The 26583-nt window shown below is 41.4% G+C and overlaps 1 protein-coding gene across 1 annotated transcript in view; it reads left to right on the top strand.

The window, feature by feature from the left end:
- Positions 1-26583, top strand: part of SH3BGRL2 (SH3 domain binding glutamate rich protein like 2) — a 50855-nt gene that overhangs the window by 19128 nt on the left and 5144 nt on the right. Inside the window, exon 2 of the mRNA XM_027091966.1 lies at positions 10917-11102. Within this exon, the coding sequence (XP_026947767.1) occupies positions 10917-11102 (186 nt within the window). The remainder of the gene's footprint in view (positions 1-10916; positions 11103-26583) is intronic.

Below are 26583 nucleotides of genomic sequence, written 5' to 3'. Positions count from 1 at the left end.
CTATTTTTAACACAGACATTCTTTACTTTTAATCAATGTGTCCTCTAATAATTAAAACAGATGTACAATGTATGTTTGATAGGCCACAGTCTATTTTAGTCAGCATAAAATTCAATGTAACTCATGGGAAAGCCAGAATGACTTCCCCATATCTCAATCTGTGAACATTTCTTTTTATCAGTCCTCTCTGCGTTACCTGGTTTTATAGTTGGGGCACTGTCAGTGCTTTGACTCCCTGTAACTCCCAGCTTTCTTGGGCGCGAGCTGAAGGAAGGCAGAGGCAGGTGTGTACCGACTAAGCCTAGCACAGTGCCTGGGCACCTGCTCGACCCTCAGAATGTCCTTCTAGAGTGAACAAATGAGTGACTCACTGAGGGAATGGCATTGTACTGGGCCCAGGTGTCCTCAGTGATTGGCAGGAGAGTAAGCTTGCCAAAGAACAGAATAGCCGATGAGGTCTGTGGCCTTAGAATTACAAGTGTAATGATACTAGTGACTACTGTGTGTTGAGCTCTTTCCCTGCGTGCCGTGCACTGAGAACGTTATGTCGCTTAATTTTCGTCACCACCGTCTGCCCTAAATTCTGATCTGCCTTTCACCGATGAGGAAACTGAGGCTTTGATAGAAGCAGTAACTTGCCCGAGGTGACAGATCCATCCCTTGCTGGTTGTCCAGAACTAGAACACAAATCAAAATGAAGTGGCCCCTCTGGGGATCAGGCCACTGCCCTTGACATCATCATCAGATGTTCTAACTGTCATGGAAAAAGTCACAGATGAACCAGGGCCCCTCGAGGACATCAAAGTCACAATTCCAGTACCTACCAAACTGAGATAGGAGAGGCTCTTCATCTAAAACAGAGGGGGAGAGAGAGGGAGAGAGAGTGAGAGAGAGAGAGAGAGAGAGAGTGTGTGTGTGTGAAGGCTTTCCTTAGGTAGGTTATTTTTGGAACAGTGTTAAGTGTTGGACTCACAGGCAGGTCTGTGGTCATGCTGAGCCAGCAACACAGTGATGTATTGTTAACAGAAACAGGGAAGTTAGGAGAAGGAGGTAGATTGCTAGGTTGATCTTATGACAACAAAACCTTGTTTTGTTGTTTTGTTTTAGCAGTGAAGTCTGAGGTGATGGTGGGACGTTTAAGCATACATTTCCAGAAAGGCTTTGGCGCTCTGGATTGGCCCTTGTGAAAGAGGCCAATTTTGAAATGCAAATTTTAGCTGTGTCTCCATAGAGGCGACAGTTGAAGATGTGGAAGTATGTGATGTCTTCAAAGTATTAGTATCAAGAGAAAGCAGATTATAAAGGATATGCACATGGAGGATAAGCATCATTAGAATTCAAGGACAGTGATAATCATTTTTCTGGTCCCATCCAATTTTGTAGTTAAAATCCTACTCTCTTCCCTGATGTCAATTAGTTCCTGAAAACGAATTGGAAGATGTTAGATTTTTACATTAAAAAAACTCACTGGAATTTTTCATTTGAAAGATTTTTAGTAGATTAGAAAATTATGTTTCTAGGTTTTCATAGTGACAACTTTTATAGACAACAAGCATTGTTTTCAGTAACAAAATCATAATATCAAACATTTCCTAAAATCCATTTTGTGACATAGTTACCTGATAAAGTATCATCTTTACTTTGAAGGGACAAATCAAGAAAGAAGGTGTGTGTGTACGGGTGAGCATCTCTGTGTGTTTTAGTATCTGTTAGGTAGCTTACTATTGATACCATTTGTCATCATGAAAAATGTCAGCCCGTTTGAAACAGCTTTGTTTTCTTATAAAAGAAAAATATATCTAGAATATACTTAAATTTCCAATGGTTGGATAATGTTCTAAACCTTAGAGTTAAATACTTAATAGAATCCATGCATGCAATAAGATAACTATGAAGATTACAAAAGCAGAAAATATTTGTAATACAACCGAAACATTCTACCCAAAATGTGTATGTTATTATGACAACCATATAAAGTCTGTTTCTGAACGTTGAATCCTTGGAAGGTAATATAAAAAATAATTACTTCGGGATATTATTTTTTTTTAATTGAAAAGACGACTTAACATTATAAACATGGAAAAAAGAAGCCAATGCAAGTTGGTTAAGAAAACAGGATCCAGAGTATTTACTGGTTAAAAAGAAAATATGTTAAAAGTATTTATTCAAGCTCAATAATGTTTATTTGTTTAATACAAACATATGGAGTGCCTAGTAAGTACCAGGGGCTGTGCTAACGATACACAGACAAAAAAGCACAATGTTTCCCATCACTAAAATTGTATTGCTTTAATTTACAACATATAATAATGATTCTTTCAAAAATTGCCCTGTAGTGCACAGTTGCTCTTTCTGACACTCTGATTCCCTAAAACTCAAGTTTCAATCTCTTGCAAGACAGCCTCTCTCATTGTTATCTTCAGCTTGGTAGCCTGGTATTTGCTTTCTAGTAAGACAGACTGAAATAGACACCAGAGACACAGCACTTTACGTGTAATCTCATGTTGAGTTAAACAGCATTTGAATGTTGCCAGTGAGCCAATGGCTTGTTGGGGTTTCTTCTACACCCCGTCCTGCTTCCCAGAAAGGAAACACATCGGTGGGTGTTTTAGGGGAGGCGTGTGTCCGTTTGCAGGTAAGAGAGAACCTGAGTAACGTGAACTTAAATGAACAGAGGTGTTTGGGTCTCTCCAGCTTAAGTCTGGAGACTGATTTGTCCAGGGCCTGTATTTCTGGGATCTCTTGGCCTTTTCCTGATGCTTGTTGCCTCATGGTGGAAAGGCGGCCCCTGTACCTCCAGCCCTCACACCAAGGTTCCAAGCAAGAAGAGGGAGGAAGGGCAGGGACAAAGGGCCCTGGTATTGATCCATTAGCTTCAGCAGGAGAGCAGAGCCTTGTGCAGAAGCTCCACCCATTGGACTTTGGCCCCCAGCTCAGCAGTGGGCTCTGGGTCAGTGACTTCCCAGCTGCAAGGGTGGCTGGGAACACAGGGCTTTCACTTTCTAGTCTTCACAGGAGACGTAGTGAATAGCTTGGGGTAACTAGTCTATCGCCTGCCATTTACATCCTCTTTATGAGAATGTAATGCCTAGTAAGTCCAACGGTGTGGTATTAGTTAAAGAATTTGCCATGGAATGATAGATCTTCGAGGTACCCTACTCAATTGCTTGGAAGTTCGTGTGTCTTTGACCCAGAAAAGATCATCAGACCTTTCTTCCCTTTTTATTTGGAAGGAGGAGTTGTCTTCGGGCCCCCTACCCCTCCTAGTCTAGTCCAGCGCCTCCTCTGTAAGTCTTAGAAAGTTATAAGAAAATCTGTGCTCTCTGTCCTCTTTCCTCTGCCTGCCTTTGATTTTTTCCTTGTGACAGACATAAAAGGCCCTAAATCAGCCTTACATCTGCCTCAAGTCAGAAGAAAGAAAACTGTGTATTTGAAGTGTGAAAGGAGGTGAAATGAAGAACTGTTATATCCAATACCTAAAGCCTTTGAAGGTTCTATGAAGTTACTTTATATTTTTTGCAGAAGGCCACATCTAGGGCAGAGAAAGAAAACATGCTTGAATGAATGAAACAACTGAGCAGTGCCTATTACGGTTTAGCTCTTTTATTATTTAATCCTCCCAATAAACCTGTGAAAAAAGATTCTGGGTCCATTTCACAGATTTGGAAACTAAGGCCAAAAGAGAAGCTTAGTAATATCTCCAAGGCTACTCGACTAACAGGGCCAGGGTTAAAACCAGGACAGTCTAACTCTAAAATACATACTTTTCTTTTTTTCCAGTTTTTCTTGTTGTCTGCCATCTGTGCTTTGTCTTTTTTTTTTTTTAATTGAAGTATAGCTGATTTACAATGTTGTGTTAGTTTTAGGTGTACAGCAAAGCGACTCAAGATACACATATATATGTGTGTGTGTGTGTGTGTGTATATATATGTATATATATATATAATATATATGTTTTCTTTTTCAGATTCTTTCCCCATATAGGTTATTACAAAATATTGAGTAGAGTTCCCTGTGCTATACAGTAGGTCCTTGCTGTTTATGTATTTTATATATAGATGTATGTTATGTTACTTCATAATTTATCCCTCCCCGCCACCTTTCCCTTTCCCCTTCGGTAACCATAAGTTTTCTATGTCTGAGTCTCTTTCTGTTTTGTACATAAGTTCATTTGTATCATTTTTTTTAGATTCCACATATAAGTGATATCATAAGATATTTGTCTCTGTTTGACTTACTGCACTTAGTATGATAATCTCTAGATCCATCCATGTTGCTGCAAATGTCATTATTTCATTCTTTTTTTGTGCTTTGTCTTTACACTTGCTTTCCCACAATTGCTCACGTTAAATCTCAGTTAGAAAAAAAAACAAGCCCTATCTTATTCAAATTGATAATGTCTTTGTTTACTAGGGACTCCCAAGGTCCCAGGGTACAGCCTCCGCTGTGTTCACCCCGGAATTCAAACATGATTAGACACGTCTGGAAGCGTCTGGAAGAATCTGGCAGGGGCTGCTTAATTACATAAGTTAACTGGCAGCCTTCTGGGAAAGAACTAATCCTACGTGGAGAGAGAGTAGAGAAGTGCAAGTTTACTTGCACTCAGCGCCTGAGAATAGGGGGTAAGTGTAAGTCAAGTGCAGTATAATTTAGTTAGCCTGGCCTCTGATCCAGTCCCTAGGGATGCCTGGAGCCAGGAGGTTGCCAGGGAAAGCTACCAGTGTCTTCACTAAGATTTGCGTGGGTCGTTGAGTGTTCATGCTACATCAGCAGATTGAGTGGCACCAGCCCACACAGCTTATCACTGGGCCCGGTTCGTCAGGGCTTGGGGCTTCAGCAGATCTGGGTCCTGCAGGGCCCCGGAGTTGAAAGGGTAAAGGTTTATTGTTTTAGTCCATTTGGGCTGCTATAAGAAAATACCACAGACTGGGTGGCTCAAAAACAACAGGAGGGCTTCCCTGGTGGCGCAGTGGTTGGGAATCTGCCTGCCGATGCAGGGGACATGGGTTCGTGCCCCGGTCTGGGAAGATCCCACATGCCGCTGAGCGGCTGGGCCCGTGAGCCATGGCCGCTGGGACTGCGCGTCCGGAGCCTGTGCTCCGCAACGGGAGAGGCCACAACAGTGAGAGGCCCGCGTACCGCAAAAAAAAAAAAAAAAAATCCCCTGCCCTTGTGGAATTTGTGTTCTAGTAGGACGAGGTGGACAAACAAATGTGTAAAACGACAGTGTGTCAGATGCTATGTGCTATGGTCAAATAAAGCATTGAAAGGGAATCGGGAGTTTGGGGGAGGGAGGCTGGTCAAAGTGTAAAACCACATAGTCAGGCAAGGCCTCACTGAGAAAGTGAGCTCTGAGCCGGAAATGAAGATCTGTGATCCAGCGTAGAGTTGGCAAACTTTTTCTGAAAAGGGCAGCTGTTAAATACTTTAGGCTTTGGGAACGGTACAGCCTCTGTTACAATGGCTCAATTATGCTAATTTCTCTAGGACGAAAGCGTCCAGGGAGAACATGTAAATGAATGGATGTAGTTGTCTTCCAATGCAACTTTACTTATGGACACGGAAATTTGTATCTCATAGAATTTTTATGTCATGAAATACTATCATTCTTTTGATTTCTTTTCCCCCCCAACCATTTAAAAAGATAAAGACTATATTTGGCTGTGGGCCATAAAAACACAGTTACTGGGCTAGAATTGGCCTGTGGGCCTCCCTGCGATAGAGCCCAAGAGATTTAACGGTGTCCTTTCCCCTTAATTGCTTTGGATGACGTGTAATGGTGTACGTTTGAAAGATGAGATGGAATGCAACTCATGCTTTTGCAGATATCTGCCTGTTTTAGGTCCAACAGCTTTGCTGTTGCTTCACAAAGAAAAGGAATGAAAATTCATCTGTTTATCCAGTGACAGATCCTCATTTCACTTATATGAAATTTATGTCTTACAGCTTTTATTTTTAGGCTCTGCTGTGCAATAATAGCTTTTATTTTCAATCCGTCATACTACAGTATTGCCGAAGACATTTTATGTAGCAATTAAGAGTTTTCCAGGTAGCATTGCATTGGGATGCAAGCTCTAGAAAAGTTGCTAAAAAGTGGCTTAACTAATTAGGGTTTTATTTGTCTAATAAGGTTTAGAGTGGGCTGCACAAGACTCGTGTGGCAGCTGTTAGATGTCATCAAGAACCCAGGTTCCTGTCATTCTGCTTGACCACTGCCATTCTTGCATATGGTGTTGGTTTTCACAATTGCCAAATGCTTTCTGCACCTCCGGGCACCACGGGTGCATTTCTGCAAGAGAGAAGGGAGAAGAGTGACCAAGTGCAAAATGGGCTTTGTCTTTTCATTCATTAGGTGGAGCCTTCCCAAGGAGCAGACGCCTCACATCTCACTGGCCAGCACTGTGTTCTATGATCACCCGTAGCTGCAGAGGAGCTGGCTCAACAAGTTTTTATAGCTGAGCACATTGCTTTCTAAAACCAAATCAGGCTTCGGTTATTAAGAAAGAAAGGGAGATGGGCTACTGGATAAATAGCGTTATCTGCTATGACTTCTAAGTGTGTTTGAAGAAAAAAAAAACAGTCACGTGAGTTACAGGTACTGTCACCCATGGCTAAATTGACATGGGTGAAGGCCTTGACTGTCACCCCAGAATTTACTTCTCTTCCACAAATTTCTCTCCCCAAACTTCTTTTGATATTGATTGCAAGGTGTGTTTTGTTTCAGAAGGGTTGAAACGTAAATAAAACTCTTTGTGTCAAGGAAGTGACGGTATATGTTATTGTTATCTGAACCCTGGGTTTATGCCGGCCTGTGCAGTGCCCTTGATGGCTTCCTCTTGCCATGAGGGAAGCCCTTCCGTTACCTACGACCCTGGCTTCTCCCAGGTCCCACCTCCTGGGCTGGTCTGTCCCTGCCGCTCATCCCTGGGCTTCCACAGTTCCAGCCTCGGTCACCTGGGAAATCTCAAAACAGCCCTGCTGCCATGACTCATCTTCCTTCCTGAGGCTAATGTCACAAACATCCCCTTGAAACTTCCTTCTCTGGAGCACAATTTCTCCCCTTTGTTTATTTGGGTGACCTGCTATCGTATTAATTTTCTGTGGCCTTAGCTCTTTTTTTTTTTAATTTTAAAAAATTTTGAACATGTGCTAAATTTATTTATAAACTTCAACAAAAGCAAAGCAAAATACGATAATTTGATTCACCTTGTCTCAAAAAAGTGAACTTTTCCCTGACACTGCATTCTGAAAGATTTTTTTTTAATGTGATTTCAAATAACAAATTCAACAATAATAATTAAGACGTTATACAGCACTGTTATGTGCCAGGCAATAAATATTGTAAGCTACACATAATTTATCTATAACCCTCACAATAATCCAATAAAGCAGGTAATACTATTATTCCCATTTTAAAGATGGAAAAACTGAGGCATAGAGAGATTAAGTAGCTTGCTCAAACTCACCCAGTAAATAGGTGGGGGAACAAGGATTTGTAGCTCTTTTTTTTTTTTCTTTTTAATCATCTGGCCTTTCTTCTAAGTGTAAGGAGTCAGGGAGGCCAGCAAGTGACGAAACGCTCCAAGTCCAGCTTCATATCCTGCTGATTTATACGAAATGCCCCTGGTCTCTATGGCCATGGACTACTGCCCCCCTCCAGGTTGTTTTCTATGGGAGGCTTTCTTTCTCTCTTAAATTTCTTCTCTTTAATCTTTTGAATGTTGACACATTCACACTTTTCCAAAAGGTTTACAAATATAGAGTGAAAACTCTTGCTGTCACTTTGTCCCCATCCTCCAGTTCCCACTCACTCCCCAGGCAACCGCTTTTGTTAATTTCTTATATAAACCTTCAAGCATTTTTCTAAAAAATGAAAATACAAGTAAATACAAAAGTGTTCCTATTTTTCTCCTTTTTTTTTTTTTTTTAATGTGCCTAGCCTACACACAGTTCTGCTTTTTTTTTTTCCATGTATACATCTTGGAGACCTTTCCATAGCAGTGTTAACAGTACTTACAGAATTTCTCCTTTTTTCTTTTTAAGCTGCATAATATTAAAGTGATCTCTCTGAAACACAAAGCTGGTCATGCCTCTCCTGCTTTCCTCTTAAAATACAGATATAATTACTCACATTTCACTCCTCACGCTACCATCAGCCATCACCAGTGTCAGTGAGGAACTGTCCTTTGCTTCCTGAGCGTTGATAGGGTATAATGATGCATTTGAATTTTTTTCTTAAAACAGCGACCATTTTTTCCCAGTTTTATTAAGATATAATTGACATACAACACTTGTATAAGTTTAAGGTGTACAGCATAATGATTTGATGTATGTATATATTGTGAATTGATTATCACAATTAGTTTATTAACATCCATCACCTCACGTCATTTGAATTTTAATATTCTACGATGTAACTTTCAAATATTGGCTATAAGGAGGAGGGGTGTTGAGACATGGACACTCTTAGACTAATGGTAATGTAAATTGAGGTGGCCTTGATGAAAGACAGTTTTACCCTGAGTCCTTCAGGAGTCTGAGAAATAGCTCTGCCCTTTCACCTGGGTTTCATTCACAGGGCTTTGTCCTAAAGTGGTCTTGAGCGATACCATCAAAGATATATAAAGATGGCATTATTTCTAGTGGTGAAACCTACAAGCATGCCAAGTATTCAACAATAGAGTAATAGTTAACTGTGCATCTACATGGTGGAATTGCCAGGAAGATATTAAAATTCATACTTCTGAAAACTTTTCAATGACAGAGGGCAGTGGTCATGATACATTTATTGTTCAGTGAAAGGGTCAAGGTGCAGTTTTTTTACCCGGTGTGATTGTGTGAAAGGAAAGACCAGGTGAGCTGTAGGGGATTATAGTCGAGCAATAAATACCCTGTGTGTGTGTGTGTGTGTGTATGTGTGTCCCTGTGTGTTTATGGCCAGGAGGTGGGGGGAGTGAAGAAGCTGTGTGCATGTCTTGATTCATCCTCATATCGAGCCTTTAAGTACCCACATTTTGGAGTCGTGGTGGACGTTATATGTCTGTACATTATATATGGAAAACCAAGGTTTGACTATGGATAAGTCCCATTTTTGATCATGCTCACGAACAGTTGAAATGTGCTGGGTATGTAGAGCTCCAAATACGGACATTAAATCCAGACCCTTTCCTCTATTTAAATTTTGGCAGTGGCCGTCTGGATAGTAGGATTGTAGGTAACTTTTTGTTTGCTTTACGAAGGCCAGTGGGGACCCACTAAAGAAGGATTTTAGGGGGCTTCCCTGGTGGCGCAGTGGTTGAGAGTCCGCCTGCCGATGCAGGGGACATGGGTTCGTGCCCCGGTCCGGGAAGATGCCACACGCCGTGGAGTGGCTGGGCCCGTGAGCCATGGCCGCTGAGCCTGCGCGTCCGGAGCCTGTGCTCCGCAACGGGAGAGGCCACAACAGTGAGAGGCCCGCGTACCGCAAAAAAAAAAAAAAGAAGAAGAAGAAGAAGGATTTTAGGACAGTGACATGATTGTCTTGATAAGAACACACACTAGGACTTGGATCAAAATAGGTGAACGCTTTCAACCTCAGGGTCGATAAACTCTACCTGGTAGAGTTGTAAGGGGAAGTTAAGTAGGATGGATGATACTTTTTTGCATACCGAAGTTACAAAATAATATATGTTCTGAAATTCTATGAGTGAGGAGAAAAAGTTAACTTTTTCAGACATGAGAAGTGGCTTAGTTCAAGAAATGGAGATAATATCATTTTCAACTTGGATTTACAACCATACAGTAATTCTCTCCTTTTATAATATTATTGCGCTTAAAAGGTGTCCTTTCTTGCCAGCCTTTTATTTCCGTCCATACTAACTATGACATTGCATCATTAGTCATTCATAGACTTGAACCCAGTGATCAGAGACACATGTCACTGAGGCTTTTGGGGAGCAGTCGGATTGAGGTGGGGTGGAGGAGATTGGTTGGGACAATCAGTCCGTGAAAGTTTGTTCTTCAGCATTTTATTTTCTTTGTCCAGAGGTCTTTCTAGCTGCTTCACTTCTCAAAATGATTCTTTTCTTTGGCCATTATAACATTTACTTCACCACTTAAGCTTGTTGTTTTTGCCGATTTCCCAGGATCGTTCAGAAAAAGTACACTTGTTTTCTCAGGTTTTACATGCTGTGGTTAAGATACCTGAATCTTGTCACCGCATCTCAATGAGTTCATACGTACCTTCAGTTAAGAAGATTGGTAACATCTGGAAAACCTGCAGATGTGTTTGCAGCTCTTCAAGAGCATACCTGACCCCTAGTGACTGGAGAAGGAAAGATGAAACATCAGGGGAACAAGAAGGGTTAAGAAAGAGAGTTCAAAGTAGGATGGTGCTTGTTGTTTACTCTCCCCTTGGAAGTGGAGAACGTTTTACTCTTGTGAATTGATGAAAGGATGCTCTCATGACAGTGGCTACAGCTGCGGCATATCTGAAAGAGGCTGCTGAGGGGAATAAAACTGTTGCCGCTCCCAGGAATCAATGAAATGTCGACATCTCAGATGGGCTCTCTGTGGTTTTCAATTGGTTGGGGACAGACAGGGCTTTCGTGACTGTAAATGTCAACTGCTGGGGCTGGGAGTGGGTAGTTATGGCCCCCTGAGAACTAAGTGAATCTCCCACCTCAGACCTCGTCTGTCCCTCCCAGACCGGCGGAGTTGTGCCCCAGAATTCTTGGAGAAACCACTGTGTCAGTACTTGCTGAGACGTCTGCTGGATCACCAGGGAGTGGACAGTGTGTGCTGTCTGCAAAAATTACCTCTTTTTTTTTAGCTCAGTGGCCTCTGACGATGAACACTCAAATCTAGTTCAAATTGGAAATATTTCCACTAGGTTTTGGAGGAGCATTTCTCCTTATGTGTTTGTCTTCTCTCTGCAGATAAAGAAGAAGCAGCAGGATGTGGTTAGATTTCTGGAAGCCAACAAGATAGAGTTTGAGGAGGTGGACATCACGATGTCGGAAGAGCAGAGGCAGTGGATGTACAAGAACATCCCCCTGGAGAAGAAGCCTGCCCAGGGCAACCCTCTGCCACCTCAGATATTTAATGGTAACCGATACTGTGGAGTAAGTATCAAATGATTGTTATCACATCATTTCTTTGTCCGATTCAGAACAGAGTCATCTGGGGCTTCCCTGGTGGCGCAGTGGTTGAGAGTCCGCCTGCCGATGCGGGGGACGCAGGTTCGTGCCCCGGTCCGGGAAGATTCCACATGCCGCGGAGCGGCTGGGCCCGTGAGCCATGGCCGCTGAGCCTGCGCGTCCGGAGCCTGTGCTCCGCAACGGGAGAGGCCACAGCAGTGAGAGGCCCGCGTACCGAAAAAAAAAAACAAAAAAAAAAAAAAACCAGAGTCATCTGGAGTGCAGTTGGGTTTTTTTCAATGCAGACTGACTAGTACCTAGTCAGTTCCACAGGTCTAACAGAGGGTGAATTCGAGAGGGTGTATGAGTCCAAGGTCACAGACTGTGCCTTCCTGTTTGCTTTGGGAAAAGGGGGTGGGAAGGGAAGCTGCGTACCTGTGTGTTTACTGTGTTCTACATTTTAAAGCGTATTTTTTTACTAATACATTTTGGGGGGCAGAGGGGAAGCGGTAATTATTCTTGAATCTTTATCTCTCTGTAGTGTAAAAAAACTGCTAATGGCTGATTATAAACCAGAGTTTCACTTTTTTATGATCATGAGCCAGCTGGATCGTTATGAACAACTAAAATACATCAGATGCCTTCCTGCTGCAGGTGGCATTGAGAAGATGAAGCCACTTTCGACTAATTATTTTCCTTCTCACTTCTTAGGTTCAGAAAAAACATTGAGAAATGTTTCTCTAATGAGTAGTTAGGATTTGCTTTCTGCTGTAGCTTTAAGTATGTAAGTCAGTGTTTATTTTGAGACCTGAACTGCAGTCCTTTAAGGATGGCCAGAAGCAGGGGAAGGAGCTACAGTGCAGAGATGCTCAAGGTGAAATAAATAACTGGGTGCTCGTTAGGGTGGAGAAAAGGGATAACAGTGAAACAGATCTCCAAGAACATGAGGCAGAATGAAATGCTGAAACATAAAGCCATAAAGATTGTGCCCAGCGTTTTTACATGTCATGAAGAGAAAACCGAACCTGGCACTAGACACAGGTTTGAGTTCTAGTACTACTTTATGTTGGCTTGACACCTTTGGAAAGTCACATATCTCTTTATATCTCAATGTTCTCATCTTTAGCAAAGGACGATAATATCCATCTCACTTCCCCGGATATTTGTCACTGTTTCTAAAGTACTCCTAAAACTCTATACCCACCCAAACTACCATTCAACTGTAAGACCAGAATAAAGGCATTTTCACAGCCGCCAAGTCTGAGGAACAGAGAACCAATGGGTTTTTGTTTTAAGTTTTCTAGCACTGTTTGACTGATAGCTTTATTTTGAACTGTACAGTTTACACACATTTTCATCTATCATCTTATTTTGGTCTGCAGGCACAAAAGTACATTTTCTAGACTCTGTAATCATGAATGGAATACACTCTTGGTAACCATATACTTTCCCTAATATGAGATCATGATGTAAAAAAATTCCACAAAAATAATAACCTTTATTATATAATAATGCAGCTTATTTCTTGTTGACGCTGCCTCTGCAGACACTGAGGTTTGACCATCCTCTGCTCTTGACTTCCCTCTCCATTGCTCTACCCACTTCCTGCATACATGGTTCAGGGCTGTTGACATCTCCTAAGTTCATTTTAAAAGTGGAGTTGTTGCTGTTTTTTTTTTAGTCCTTGTTGTTTGATAGACCTCTCAAGAGGGCGGACGCAGAGACATCTTTGCTCTATCACCATAAAAGCCGAAGTCTTCAGAGCCCTTTGAGTAGAAGAATGTATTCAATGAATAAAAAAGAACGTGATGTGAAATAAAGTTAATTCCTTCCCTTTATTTCCACCTCTTTATGACTTTCTGAATCTCTGTGTATCTTTGCCTTATAGAGTCTATGGAAGTTTTTTCAGGTAGACTGGGAGCTGGCCAGAGGCGTCCATATTGATTAAACTGTGCCAGATAAATGGCTGCTTGAGCAGTGTCAGTCCCATGGCAGTTGTGACAGCAGTGCTGGTGTATTCATTCTGTCTTTATAGTCTGTTCTGGCAGGAGTTTTGAAGACAGTGTCTGCTCTTATCAAGGTCAAATAAATTCGATTTTGACAAAAGCAAAAACATTTGAGGGCAATGAACCATGGCCTCGTGCATCCCACCTGCTTCTGTGCACCTTGCATTGCCCGGCAGTGGTTTATGAGTGGTCGTATCTGGTTGGATAACCTGTGGAAACCTGCCATATTGCAAGTGGCAGGATCCAGTAAGCATGAAGATTCTCCTGTTTCCTGGAATTGGCCGGAAACTTATTACTTTGTTTTAAACTGGATGAGCTAGGCATGTGAGACATACACAGCTGCTAAGCTGCTTGCTAACCAGTGTGGACAACTGCCTTCTCTCTCTCCTTTAGCACATGAAAAGCCTGCCTATTGGGAGGAATTCCCCACCGAATGGAAGCTCCCTGGCGTGTCCAATCAGTTCTTCCCACCCCAGATTTGGACACTGAGGAAATGATGCCGAAACACAGCATCAGTTGGAGGTGGCTCAGTGAGTGTCCAGGGGTGATGGGGCCAGGCAGAGCCTGGTGGCTGGACACCGTATGGCTGGTGTCCTAAGGAGGCTGATCCTGGGTTGTGGCCTAGGTGTGTTCTTGGTCCCCCAGACATGGAAGTTCCTCCTGTTTTCTGAACTGGTCCTCCAGGCTTAACGTGGATTCTGTGAGCTCCCCGCTATACATTCTTTTCCTTTTAAGTTGCCAGTGTCTGTTTCAGTTGTTTGTAGGCAAGAACCCTTCTTGGGGCAGACTGGTTGTTCTTGCTGTTTCCCTGAAGCATCCTACCATAAGCACAATTCTTCTCTGGAAACGGGTTTCTAAAGGTCAACATCCCAACGCCTACAGGCTTTTCTCATTTTAGAAAGCTCAGATCCTCACGTTCAAGGTTGAAACTCTGTTCTCTCTCTCTGTGGAACTGGCATGTGTGGAATGCACTAGAAATAAAAACACACATATCTACACAAAAGGAAAACATTTCCTCCCATTTCTTTTCTCCCTCCCCATTCAGAAGAAAAAAAAAATTGGATTTCTTTATATTTTTTCTTATTTTTTCTTGAAATTTTTTTATTGTGGTAAAAACATACATCATAAAATGTATCATCTTAACCACTATTAAGTGTACGGTTGAGTAATGTTAAGTGTGTTCGCATTGCTGTAAAACAGGCCCCCAGAACTTTTTCACCTTGCAGAGCTGAGACTCTATACCCATTAAATAACTCCTGTTTGTCCCCTCCCCCCACCCCACTCCCCCGATAACCATCGTTCTACTTTCTATGTCTATGAATTTGACTACTTTAGAGACTTCATAAAAGTGAAATCACGTAGTATTTGTCCTTTGTTTTCTTTGTTTTGTTTTTGTTTTTTGGCCACACTGTGAGGCGTTCAGGATCTCAGTTCCCCAACCAGGGATCGAACCCATGCCCCCTGCAGTGGAAGCGCAGAGTCTTAACCACTGGACCGCCAGGGAAGTCCCAGTATTTGTCCTTTGTGCCTGTCTTACTTCTCTTGGCATCATGCCCTCAAGGTGCATCCATCTGGTATGTCTTAGTCCGTTCAGGCTGCTATAACAAAATACCACAGACCGGGTAACTTACCAACAATAGAAATTTATTTCTCAGAGTTAAGTCCAAGATCAGGGTTACACTAGGGTTGGGTTCTGGTGAAGGCTCTCTTCTAGGTTGCAGATTGCCCACTTCCTGTAGTATCTTCACGTGGTAAAGGGGGCAGGGGAGCTCTCTCAGTCCTCTTTTTCTTTTTGGCTGCGGTGGGTCTTCATTGCTGTGTGCGGGGTTTCTCTAGTTGCAGCGAGCAGGGGCTACTCTTCGTTGTGGTGCACGGGCTTCTTGCGCGGGCTTCTCTTGTTGCCGAGCACGGGCTCTAGGCACGCAGGCTTCAGTAGTTGTGGCTTGCGGGCCCTAGAGCACAGGCTCAGTAGTTGTGGCGCACTGGCTTAGTTGCTTCACAGCATGTGGGATCTTCCCGGACCAGGGATCGAACCTATGTCCCCTGCATTGGCAGGTGGATTCTTAATCACTGCGCCACCAGAGGAGTCCCAGACCTGTTTTATAAAAGGCATTAATCTCATCCATGAGGGCTCTGCTGTCATGACCTACTCCCCTCCCAAAGGTCTTTGGGCATCAGCATTTCAATGTATGAATTTTGGGGGGATACAAACACCTAGCCTATAGCATTGAAGCATGTGACAAGATTTCCTTCCTTTTTAAGATCTCCATCGTATATATATATCACATTTTGTTTTTCCACTCATGCATTGATGGACTCTGGGTTGCTTCTACCCCTTGGCTATTATGACTAGTGCTGCTATGAACATGAGTTTGCAAATACCTCTTCAAGATCCTGTTTTCAATTCTTGGGGATATGTACATATTAGTGGGATTGCTGCATCATATGGTAGTTCTACTGTTAATTTTTTGAGGAACTGCTGTACTGTTTTCCATAGCGGTTACACCATTTTATAAACCCATCAGTAGTGTACAAGAGTTCTAACTTCTCCACATCCCTGCCAACACTTGTTATTTTCTGTTTTTGTTTTGTTTTGAGAGTAGCCATGCTAATGGGCGTGAGGTGATATCTCACTGTGGCTTTGATTTGCATTTCTTTGATGATTAGTGTTGTTGAGCTTGTATATAATCTTTGGAGAAATGTCTGTTCAAGTCCTTTGCCCAGTTTTCAATTGGGTTATTTGGCTTTTTGCTGTTGAGTTGTAAGAGTTCTTTGTATATTCTGAATACTAACCGCTTATCAGATATGTATTTTGCAGGTATTTTCTCCCATTCTTAGGTTGAGTTTCACTCTGTTGATTATATCTTTTGATGAACAAGAGTTTTTAAGTTTAATGTAGTCCCATTTGTCTGTCTTTGTTTTTGTTGCCTGTGCTTTTGAAGTCATATCCAGGAAATCATTACTTGCCAAATACAGTGTCATGAAGCTTTTCCCCTAGGTTTTCCTATAGCAATTTTGTAGTTTAAGGTCTTAGGTTTAGGTCTTTAATTCATTTTTAGTTAATTTTTGTGTGTGGTATAAGATAAGGGTCCAACTTCATTCTTCTGAGTGTGGATATCTAGGTTTCCTGTTACCATTTGTTGATGAGACGGTGCTTTCCCCATTGAGTGGTCTTGGCACCTTTGTTCATGATCATTTGACCATATATGTGAGGGTTTATATTTTTTTGGACTCTATTCTGTTGCACTGGTCTGTGCCAGTACCACAGTTTTTATTACTGTCGCTTTGTAATGTGTTTTGAAATTAGGAAGTATGATTTCTTTAACTTCTTCCTTCTTCAAACTTGTTTTGGCTATTTGAGGTCCCTTGAGATTCTGTATGAATTTTAGGAGTTTTTTTTTTTTTTTTTCTATTTCTACAAAAAATGCCATTAGGGTTTTGATAGGGAATATGTTGGATCTTTAGATTGCTTTGGGTAGCGTTGACATCATAACAATATTAAGTCTTCCAGTCTATGAACGTGGGTGTCTTTTCATTTTTTGTGTCTCCGTTCATTTCTTTCAGCAATGTTCTGTAGTTTTTAGTGTACAAGTCTTTTACCTCCTTGGTTAGGTTTACTCCTAAGTTTGGTGGGCGTTTTTGGTGCTATTGTAAATAGAATTATTTTCCTAATTTCCTTTTCCAATCATGTATTATTAGTGTATAGAGACACAAGTGATTTTTATGTGTTGTTTTTTTGTCCTGCAACTTTGCTGAATGAATTTATTAATTCTTTCATTTTATTAAAAAAAAAAACTTGTAGCTAGAAATGGGAATGCAGCCAAATTTTATTTGCCTGGGGTCACATTAACCAGTTTGTGGATTTGCCATCAAGGGGGAAGAACCCAATGACCATTCAGATAATCAAGATGAGCTGGTGCGTGTTTGGCCAATACTTAGAACTGGGCTCTGGGTGAAGGTGGGGAGAGAGGTGAAGTGAGGTAGAATGTGTGGCTGGAGCTACTCATGTAAAGTCCTATCTAATGAAGAGAGGACAGTTCAGCTGAGAGACAGAGGGCAGACTTTTATAGAAAAATAACCATTTGATTATTTTCCATGAGGCAACTTATAAAATTATTTATATTTTAAAACTATTGAATTACTTTTTTTTGCACTTTTAGATGGTACTTGTAGAATCTTAAATTTGTACCCAAGCATTGGGTGTATTGCTAGCCAAATAAGATTACCAAATAAGATTACATTAAAGCTACTGACTAGTTTTGTTCAAGTAATGATTTGGGGGCCAGCTATGGCAGCCTTTCCCCATATTACGTAGGTTAATGGAGCCTGAAAGTAGACGACAGACAGGTTAAGACTAATCTTCACGAGGCACAGAAAAGCTAAATGACCAGCAGTGGTTCTTTGTGGAGTATCCTCTCCTTTTCTTTCTTAGGTATGAAAGGAAACAAGATGTGTTAGCATTTTCTAACCATTGGTAGAGGTTCAGAAGCACACCACAAGAATACCTAAATGTATGCAGTTGTATTGTTCCCAAGTGCAGTGTTTATGTAAGACTCTTGAGAAGATTGTCTCTGGATAATATATTTTAAGTGTGTTTGGGGATCTTTTGGGAAGCTGAAGAACCAACTCCCTTAATTATTAGTTTTACAAATTCCTGCCTCATACATATAATTTTATTTTTAACAACATTACACACACAGGGCTTCCCTGGTGGCGCAGTGGTTGAGAGTCCGCCTGCCGATGCAGGGGACGCGGGTTCGTGCCCCGGTCCGGGAAGATCCCACATGCCGCAGAGCGGCTGGGCCCATGAGCCACGGCCGCTGAGCCTGCGCGTCCGGAGCCTGTGCTCCGCAACGGGAGAGGCCACAGCAGTGAGAGGCCCACGTACAGCAAAAAAAAAAAAAAAAAAAGATTACACACACAACACACACACATACATACACATACCCTTGGTATCTGCAGGGGATTAGGGGTTTGGCTCCAGGACTCTCCACGACTACCAAAATCCACAAATGATCATAGTGTATATACCATTTTGTGCCCTGCTTTGTTCTCCCAACAAAAATAGCTTCCATGTCATTGTAAACTAATTTTTTAGAGGTTGCCTCTTATTTCCCTGGGTGGATTATTAGAACTAACGTAATCATCACCCACCTATGTTGAAGTCCAACTGTCTGCAGTAATTAATAGAACTTTGTTTAGAGTCCATAAGAAAAATAAAAAGGAAAGTTAAAGTCAAAAATTTTCATTATCCACAGGAGATGTGGTCTGTCTCTAAAGTAGGGATGTTATTTATGTAGGTTCAAGGCAAAGCCCTGAAAGTCACCCCACACCCATTTTCCTCATCTCCATACTCCCTTGGTCACCAAATCCTGTAAGTTTTACCTCCTACATAATTCTGTCTTTGTTTCCCTTGCAAAGCTCAGTTCACACGAGCCTTGCTCTTGACTCTCTCTAATTAACTAGGACTCTGGTTATTCCTCCCCCTCCCCCATGCCCAGCAAACCTGCGTGTCATTACTCCTATTATGACCTTTAGTTCACAGAATGTTTTTTCATGCCTTTGCCTTCTGCTGGTCTCTGAGTTCCTTGTACTCACCCTCAGCAGGCTACGTGGCATATTTATCTTAGTATCTGGTACCTATCAGGAAGCTGGGAACGCAGAACATACTTAACAAAAATTGGTTCTAGAAGTGGGTGAATAGCTCCGCGTACTTTCAGCCAAGCAGGTAGCTCACCCATTCTGTTGGGTCTCGCCTTGTCAAGGTTCTGAACATTTCCATTCCTGTTTATTAATAAAACTCAAAGCCAGATCTCTCAAAAGCAAGCTTACTGAACCTTCTTCTAAATTCTACAATGAAATCTTTTCGGTAAATCACCTCTATTAGAAGCTTGCCTACCCCACAGGTAGAGTTTTCTCAGGAAACTTGTGATCTGAATTTGAAAATCTGGATTCCAAGGTTTTCCGTCTAAAAGATCAGTTATCTAATCAAGGATAATCTTCTCCTTCAGATGTTTTACGATACGTGATCTCATGCGGCATCCTCACAGGTACAAGGAAAGGGTGGTGGGGAAGGGAGATTTCAATTCTCTTTATCGCTAATTGCTGGATGCCCAGAAGCATAGCAATTTAATTAGATATTCTTTGCAGTCTTATCTCTTCTATATAACCCTAGTTTTTATTTTTCTGTCTATAAATGTTTAATCTCCCATTTTCACCTTACTGAGATGTTTGTCTCAGTATTCTACAGTGATGAATCCCTAGGACATGTCTTTCATGAAAATTATGGTTTGTGCTCTGAATATTGAAATATTCAATATTTCAGTATTCGTCCAGACAATTTCAGGGCACCCCAATTGCATGTTTAGCAGTGTATCTTAACTGATACCCAAACTGGCGGTTTCCCTTTTGTTAAAATTTTCCTGTTTTCTGAGCCTTACACAGTTTAAGTTAATGAAAAGAAAACAAAACTGTTAAAACACTAAGGCCATGTTAATATCAATGTTAAGACAATAAAGTCTGTTGACGGGAGGGTCCAAAGTGAAAAGTCAGTCTCCCCCAGATTTCCAAGATGTAGCCTCTTTTATGAGTTTCTGCTTTGTGGTTTTAAGTTACCACCACTCTGTGTTTCATAGACTAATAGCTATATTCCTTGATTTTTTTTTTTTTTTTTTTCAATACGCGGGCCTCTCACTGTTGTGGCCTCTCCCGTTGCGGAGCGCAGGCTCCGGACGCGCAGGCTCAGCGGCCATGGCTCACGGGCCCAGCCGCTCCGCGGCATGTGGGATCCTCCCGGACGGGGGCACGGACCCGTGTCCCCTGCATCGGCAGGCGGACTCTCAACCACTGCGCCACCAGGGAAGCCCTATATTCCTTGATTTTAAATTAGATAGTATTTACTTTTTTCTTTGGAAGGGGGGAAACTTGCATTCTTATAGCTTCTCTCATTTCTCCCCCGTTTTGACTTGCACACATGTACACGCACACACTGCATTGCTAAAGTTTATAACAGTCGCATACTCATCTGTAATTATGATAACTATTGTATACTATGTAAATATAACACATTTATATTGTTATAAACGTATAAATATTCTCTACAGAACTGCTTAGTTGTGTGAGTGGTCACAGAGGAAGGTGTATAATCCTATTTTACTAAATTCCTGTGGCTTGAAGACGACACAAATATTTATGAGATTTTCTTCATTGATTTTAGCCTTTTCACTTACTCCTCTGAGTATTTCTTAAACTTTTATTGCTGGTTGCTTTTCCTGTGTTTAGCACAAAATTGTTTCCCATCCGATTTCAGTGGGTGCTTGGGTAGACGTATTCGCTTGCTCTGCCATCTCGTATCAGAATGGTCAGAAATGTTAAATGTGTTAGGAATTTTAAATCTTCAGCTTTGGACTTACTCGTATTTTTGGTATTTGGCCTAAAAATTGCTGAATGAAGCTGTTTTAGACAGCTACATCTTCTAGATCCTACCGGGATTGGAGCTGTCAAATATTTTTTCCTCCTCTATCAAGATTTCACAAAATGGAATATAGCATTAATGGTCCTTAACCACTGAATCAAAAAATTCTGCTCAGAGGCTACCCTCAGGCTTGAAAGAAATTTCAGGAGGAAGGAGTCTCTGCCCATTGGCAGCAGCAGCGGTAGCTCTTGTAGTCTTAGGAGGAACTTTTTTCTTTAATCTCTCCTTTGGGGTAAACCACATTTGCTTTGGCTCATTTAGAAGTGCTTGCTGCCACCGTTGCCTTGCGGGCCACGTGTTGTTTTTGTTCCCTGCAACCTTCTGTTTGGAAAGGCCCTTGGCATGTAGAAATAATATGGGTCTGTCACTTGTTATCGACTTAGCGTGGGAAGCGATGCAGCTTTTCAGAGTGGCTACTGTGGGTTTTCCTCGCTGTTCTCTGAGGGAACGCGAAAAGGGCAAAGAACTTTAAGGCCTTTGTCTCAAATGCTTGTCCAGTCCATAATAGTCTAACCGTAGGAACGGGTAATGTCCTTAAGTAAGCTCTGTGGAAGAATGAGACTACTGTGAGCTCTACCTGTTGTAGATTTTATCATGAGCTTATAAGTGTCTCTAACATTGGTTTTCACTTAAACGCAAACAGAAGTGTAGGTAATGGAAGCCTTTTTTTTTTTTCTTTTTCTTTTTAACAGCTATTTAGCTTGCTTTATTCTTCTTAAAATTGTAGCATTTAGATAAATATTCCATTAGTAACAGTGCTCAGTTATGCTGATATCTTTGTAATCCAGAATTTTTTCTTTTCATTTGGCACTAGAAACAAAGTGAATTTTTCAGCCTTTGTTTTAAATGTAGTTAAAAATGTTCCAGCTTCTGAAACTGAATGATTTTTTTTCTTGAATATGCTTTATGTATTTGTACTCTCCTCCAAAGGTGATATTAACTGATCGTTATATTTTATAGTCACAGGAGGTTGATTGTCTTACAGTGTTCAATTTGCAGACATGTATTTGCAAACACTTCAGAGAGAGTGTCTTTGACTATACGGAATTCAACAAGCCCATTTAGAAACTTTATAGTGAGTTTTTAAAATACAGTGCTTTTAACGTTTGCAGTATAAGCCCTAGTGTGGTTTGTTTCTTTTAAAATATAAGCCTGATAAGTGAAATGAATTTGATAAGGAAGCAGATCTTTCTCTTTTATTGGGGAATGTCTAAGGCCAGAATATAAGAGAACTTCTATCTTAATAGAAAGTGATTTTAAGATTCCTAATACTATTTTACTCATATTATTTCACATCATAGTATTTAGTTTATTACCTCTAAAAGAGGGTATTCAGAACTTCTAGATTTTAAATTATCAATCATCTACTCTTTGCGTCAACATGACAAAGAAGATGATTTAACTTCTTACAATTTGAGATTCATCAGGCCATTCAAAAGCTTTTGTATGTCAGAAAGTAAATTTTTTACATAATTCTTTAAATCAGTAAGTAATCGAGTAGAAATAGGATTTAATCAGATTACATTATTAGCATGAGATTACCTAAAACATGGCATGTCGGTCATTCATTAGCAGACACAACTCATCCCCCAGTTTGCCTGGTGTGTGTCAGGTACTATTCTCACGTTGACTTTTAAAAATGATTGCTTTTAAAGTTAATTACCAAATTTTATGTTTGTCACTTTGGGAGTTAATTACCTTGGGTGACAATTTCTAAACTGTTGGGAGCATCCAGTTTAATATTTGGTAAGAAGTCCCCCAGCCATGGTGATGTGGCCCTGAGTTAAAGGTTCATAAACTAAAAATAATGGTTATAACTTTTATGACAGAAATACAGTTCAAGAGAATTTTTTATATAACTAAGAAATGTTGCCATTCTGAGATTTCTTAATATCTGACATTTCTAAATACCTTTGTTGGTGACTAACATTTATGAGAACAGTTTTGGTTCAGTGTGGTTAAATGGTTGGTTTACAAATTTTCTCTACACGTATGTATTCTCTGTTTTGTTTTATGTGTATGAAGCTCGCTTGTGAAAGTTGACCTTATTTCTAGCTTTGTGATTTGGAGGATTGTAATCATTTTAAGATTAAGGTTTTTAATATAAACACTGCAACCTGAATGATACATATTAAGTCTCGTAACTTGCCTTTTGATCTTTTGCATGCACTGTATTTTCACGTTAGCACTTCCTTTATTGTTGTTTTTTGTTTCTGTTTTTTTTTTTTTTTTTTTTTGGCCTCGCCGCACGGCATGCAGGATCTTAGTTCCCGCACCAGGGTTCGAACCCATGCCCCCTGCATTGGGAGTGTGGAGTCTTAACCACTGGACCATCAGGGAAGTCCCAGCACTTCCGTCTTTAAAGTAAAATTCACACTGCATTTATAGACATTGAGTCAGGCACTGTTTCTCACTTTTTATTTCTTATATTATTAGTTTTTTCATTCTTGCGTTTTCACACTGACATCAGAGATTATTCATCAGGTAGAAACAGGTAAAGCCCTTTCAGAATTCAAGAACAGGGACGACATTTTGTTGACTAGTCCTTAGTTTTTTTTCTCTCACTTTTGCCCTTTCCCTTTCCTATTTGGTTAAACCTGTTTCCTGTTCAGAGAGAGGTAAGCTCTTCAAACAGGTATCACTAGGAACTGGAATACATAGGCTGGACTTCACATCTGGACACAGCTAACAGCCCATTTAAGAGCAACTCCACTGAATGCTCCATTATTTTTTAGAATTCTGGAACTTCAAGGGACTTTGGTCGTATCTGATACAGAAAGGAAGAAGCAGTCTGAGGAGGTTAAAGGAGTTGGTCAAGGTCGTAACTCAGCTAGTAGATTGCTGGACATCTCATCTATAGTTGACTGAGTGTATATACCACTCGGTTTCCCAGAAGTGAAGCTGTGACCCAGACAGTGGTTGGTGCAGGTAGAAGTTCAAGACCCCTCTTCTCCCACAAGGAGCAATAAGAAGTCTTGAAGGAAAGGACTTAAGCAGAGGATGATTTGATCAAATTTGCCTTTTTAAAGGATCAGTCTATCTTCACTTGAGCATGATTCGGGGGGGTGGGGGGAGATAGGGTATACTGTAGAGGGGTTGGTATGTTGAGGTGCCGTTGCAGATATCTAGCTTGGATCAGGGCAATGAGACTGATGTAGAAAAACAGAGAGGTTGAAGGGATATGTAAGGTAGTTACTGGTTGAGGGAAGAGAGGAGTCCTATGATGCTTGATTTCTGCCTGGTAGAGCCCGTTAGATGGTGGTGCCAGGCTTCTGAGAGGTCCAGCTTGTGGGGTGGAAGGAAAAGCATGAATTGCGATTTAGACCCATTATGTTTAATAGTCTATTATGAACAGTTAGTTGCTTACATGGAACCAGAATTGAGAGGAGAATCAGAGCTGGGGATCTGAGTTTAATTAGAGCCGTGGCTGCGATTGAGATTCCCTAGGGAAAGAATTTAGACCGAGTAGTGGCAGAATATGGTGTAGAGAGAAACAGGTACACCAGTTTTCATATGGTGGATATCTAAAAGGGTGAGATAAGCTGGCTGTAATTTAGCTCTCTTCCTCTTGTTACCACATTGAATATAAACAACAAACGATCAGATAGAGAAGGTGTGGGTCAAACAGGGTTATTTCTTGAGCCCAGGTCAATGAAATGCTACTCATTTGGAACTGTCTTTGTTACAAAGAATAGTGGTAACAACATTTTCAGTTCATGGGATTTTGCCTAAAATTCTACATCAAATTGAGACATAGTTTTTCTTATTAAAAGTTATACAATTTTCCATAAGTTTCTATGAAACCTGTAATACCTAGAGTCAGTCGGAACCTCCAACTGCCCCATTGAGATCGTCTTCACTCAGTGTCTCATACAGTTTCTCAAACTTAACATTTTAAAACTCAACTCCAACCTTACCCTCAAACCTGCTTTTTCTCTGGTCTTTCCCATCAAGTCACAAAGCTCAGAGCTGCTTTAAATTTTTTTTCCAAAAAATTTTTAATTGAGGTATAGTTTTTACAATGTTTCAGGTGTACAACGTAGTGATTCACAGTTTTTAAAGGTTATGCTCCATTTATAGCTATTATAAAATATTGGCTATATTCCCTGTGCTGTACAATATATCCTTGTAGCTTATTTATTTTATAATACATAGTAGTTTGTACCTCTTTATCCCCTACCCCTACCTTAACCCTCCCCCTTCCCTCTCCCCACTGGTAACAACTAGTTTTTTCTCTATGTCTGTGAGTCTGTTTCTTTTTTGCTATAATCTCTAGTTTGTTTTATTTTTTAGATTCCACATATAAGTGATAGCATACAGTATTTGTCTTTCTCTCTCTTATTTCATTAAGCATAATACCCTGCAAGTCCAATGGAAAAAATGTCATTCTTTTTTATGGCTGAGTAATACTCCATTGTGTATACATACCACATCTTCTTTCTCCATTCATCTGTTGATATGGACACTTAAGTTGCTGCCGTATCTTGGCTGTTGTAAATAATGCTGCAGTGAACATTGGGGTGCATAAATCTTTTTGAATTAATGTTTTCGTTTTCCTTCGGATATATGCCCAGGAGTGGGATTGCTGGGTGATATGGTAGTTCTGTTTTTAGTTTTCTGAGGACTCTTCACACTGTTCTGCACAGTGGCTGCACTAATTCACATTCCCACAACAGTGCATGAGGGCTCCTTTTCTCCACACCCTCGACCACATTTGTTATTTGTGGTCTTTTAGATGATGGCCATTCTGACAGGTGTGAGGTGATCTCTCATTGTGGTTTCCATTTGCCTTTCCCTGACGATTAGCGACGTTGGCCATCTTTTCATGTGTCTGTTGGCCGTCTGTATGTCTTCTTTGGAAAAAGTTTTATTCAGGTCTTCTGACCTCTTTTTAATTGGGTTGTTTGTTTTTTGATGATGAGTTGTACGAGAGCTGCTTTGATTCTTTTTGGTGGGGGGGGCGGTACGTGGGCCTCTCACTGTTGTGGCCTCTCCCGCTGCGGAGCACAGGCTCCGGACGTGCAGGCTCAGCGGCCATGGCTCACGGGCCCAGCTGCTCCACGGCATATGGGATCTTCCCGGACCGGGGCACGAACCCGTGTCCCCTGCATCGGCAGGCGGACTGTCAACCACTGCGCCACCAGGGAAGCCCGAGAAAAGCCCGAGAGCTGCTTTAATTCTTAATTCTCCCTAACCCTCTACACCAATTACACTATTGAGTATGATCAATCCTCCAAAATATATCTCCAGTCTGTCCTATCCTGTATTTATGACAGTGGCTCTGGTTCAGGCTGCCTCTGTCTCTTACCTGAATTCCCCCAGTGCACTCCTCACCCTTGTCCCTGCTTCTCTTCTTGCTGCCCTCTCTCTGAGCCATTCCCCACGCAGTCAACGCAGAGATTTTCTTAAAGGAAATAGGTCATTCTGCTCCCTTGCTCAGAACCCGTCCGTGATTTCCTTTTGTACTTAAGATAAAATTCAAAATCGTTTTTTGGGTTTACAGAGTCTGGCACATTGCTGATCCCGGTCACATCTGCCAGCTCCGCTCTTCCCCGGTGCTGTTTCCCGTCTCAGAGGCTCCTATCCCAACCCTTTACTTGGCCAATTCTATTCATTCTTCACATTTCAGCCTAAAATGCCATTTTCCAAGGAGGTATTTGCTGAGCCTCCCCCTTCAGATGTGTTGCTCCTTCTCGGCATGGTCAAGGAAGGCCTCCCTTTGCAGGTGACTGGCCTCAGGGCTGACCCGAAATGACAGCAGGAGTGACCGCTTCAGGATCAGGAGCAGTGCCCGCAAGGCCTCAGGCTGAGATGACCGGGAACTGCAATCAAGCTGCCTTCCAACCACACGAGGCTCAACTTGCGAAAGCACTTGGACAAGAGAGTCTCTACACAGAGTCAAATAATTCAGAGATTTTTCTTCAGCTGAGGCCTGCTTTGCAAGAAGCAGATCTCCACTCTAAGTCATCCACTCTCGTTCAGATTC

The sequence above is a fragment of the Aethalodelphis obliquidens genome, unplaced genomic scaffold, assembly GCF_003676395.1.
Source record: "Aethalodelphis obliquidens isolate GAN/ISIS:26980383/991018 unplaced genomic scaffold, ASM367639v1 scaffold3, whole genome shotgun sequence".
NCBI lineage: Eukaryota > Metazoa > Chordata > Mammalia > Artiodactyla > Delphinidae > Aethalodelphis > Aethalodelphis obliquidens.
Note: the sequence above shows the minus strand (reverse complement) of the source record. Positions and strands in the feature narration are given on the sequence as shown.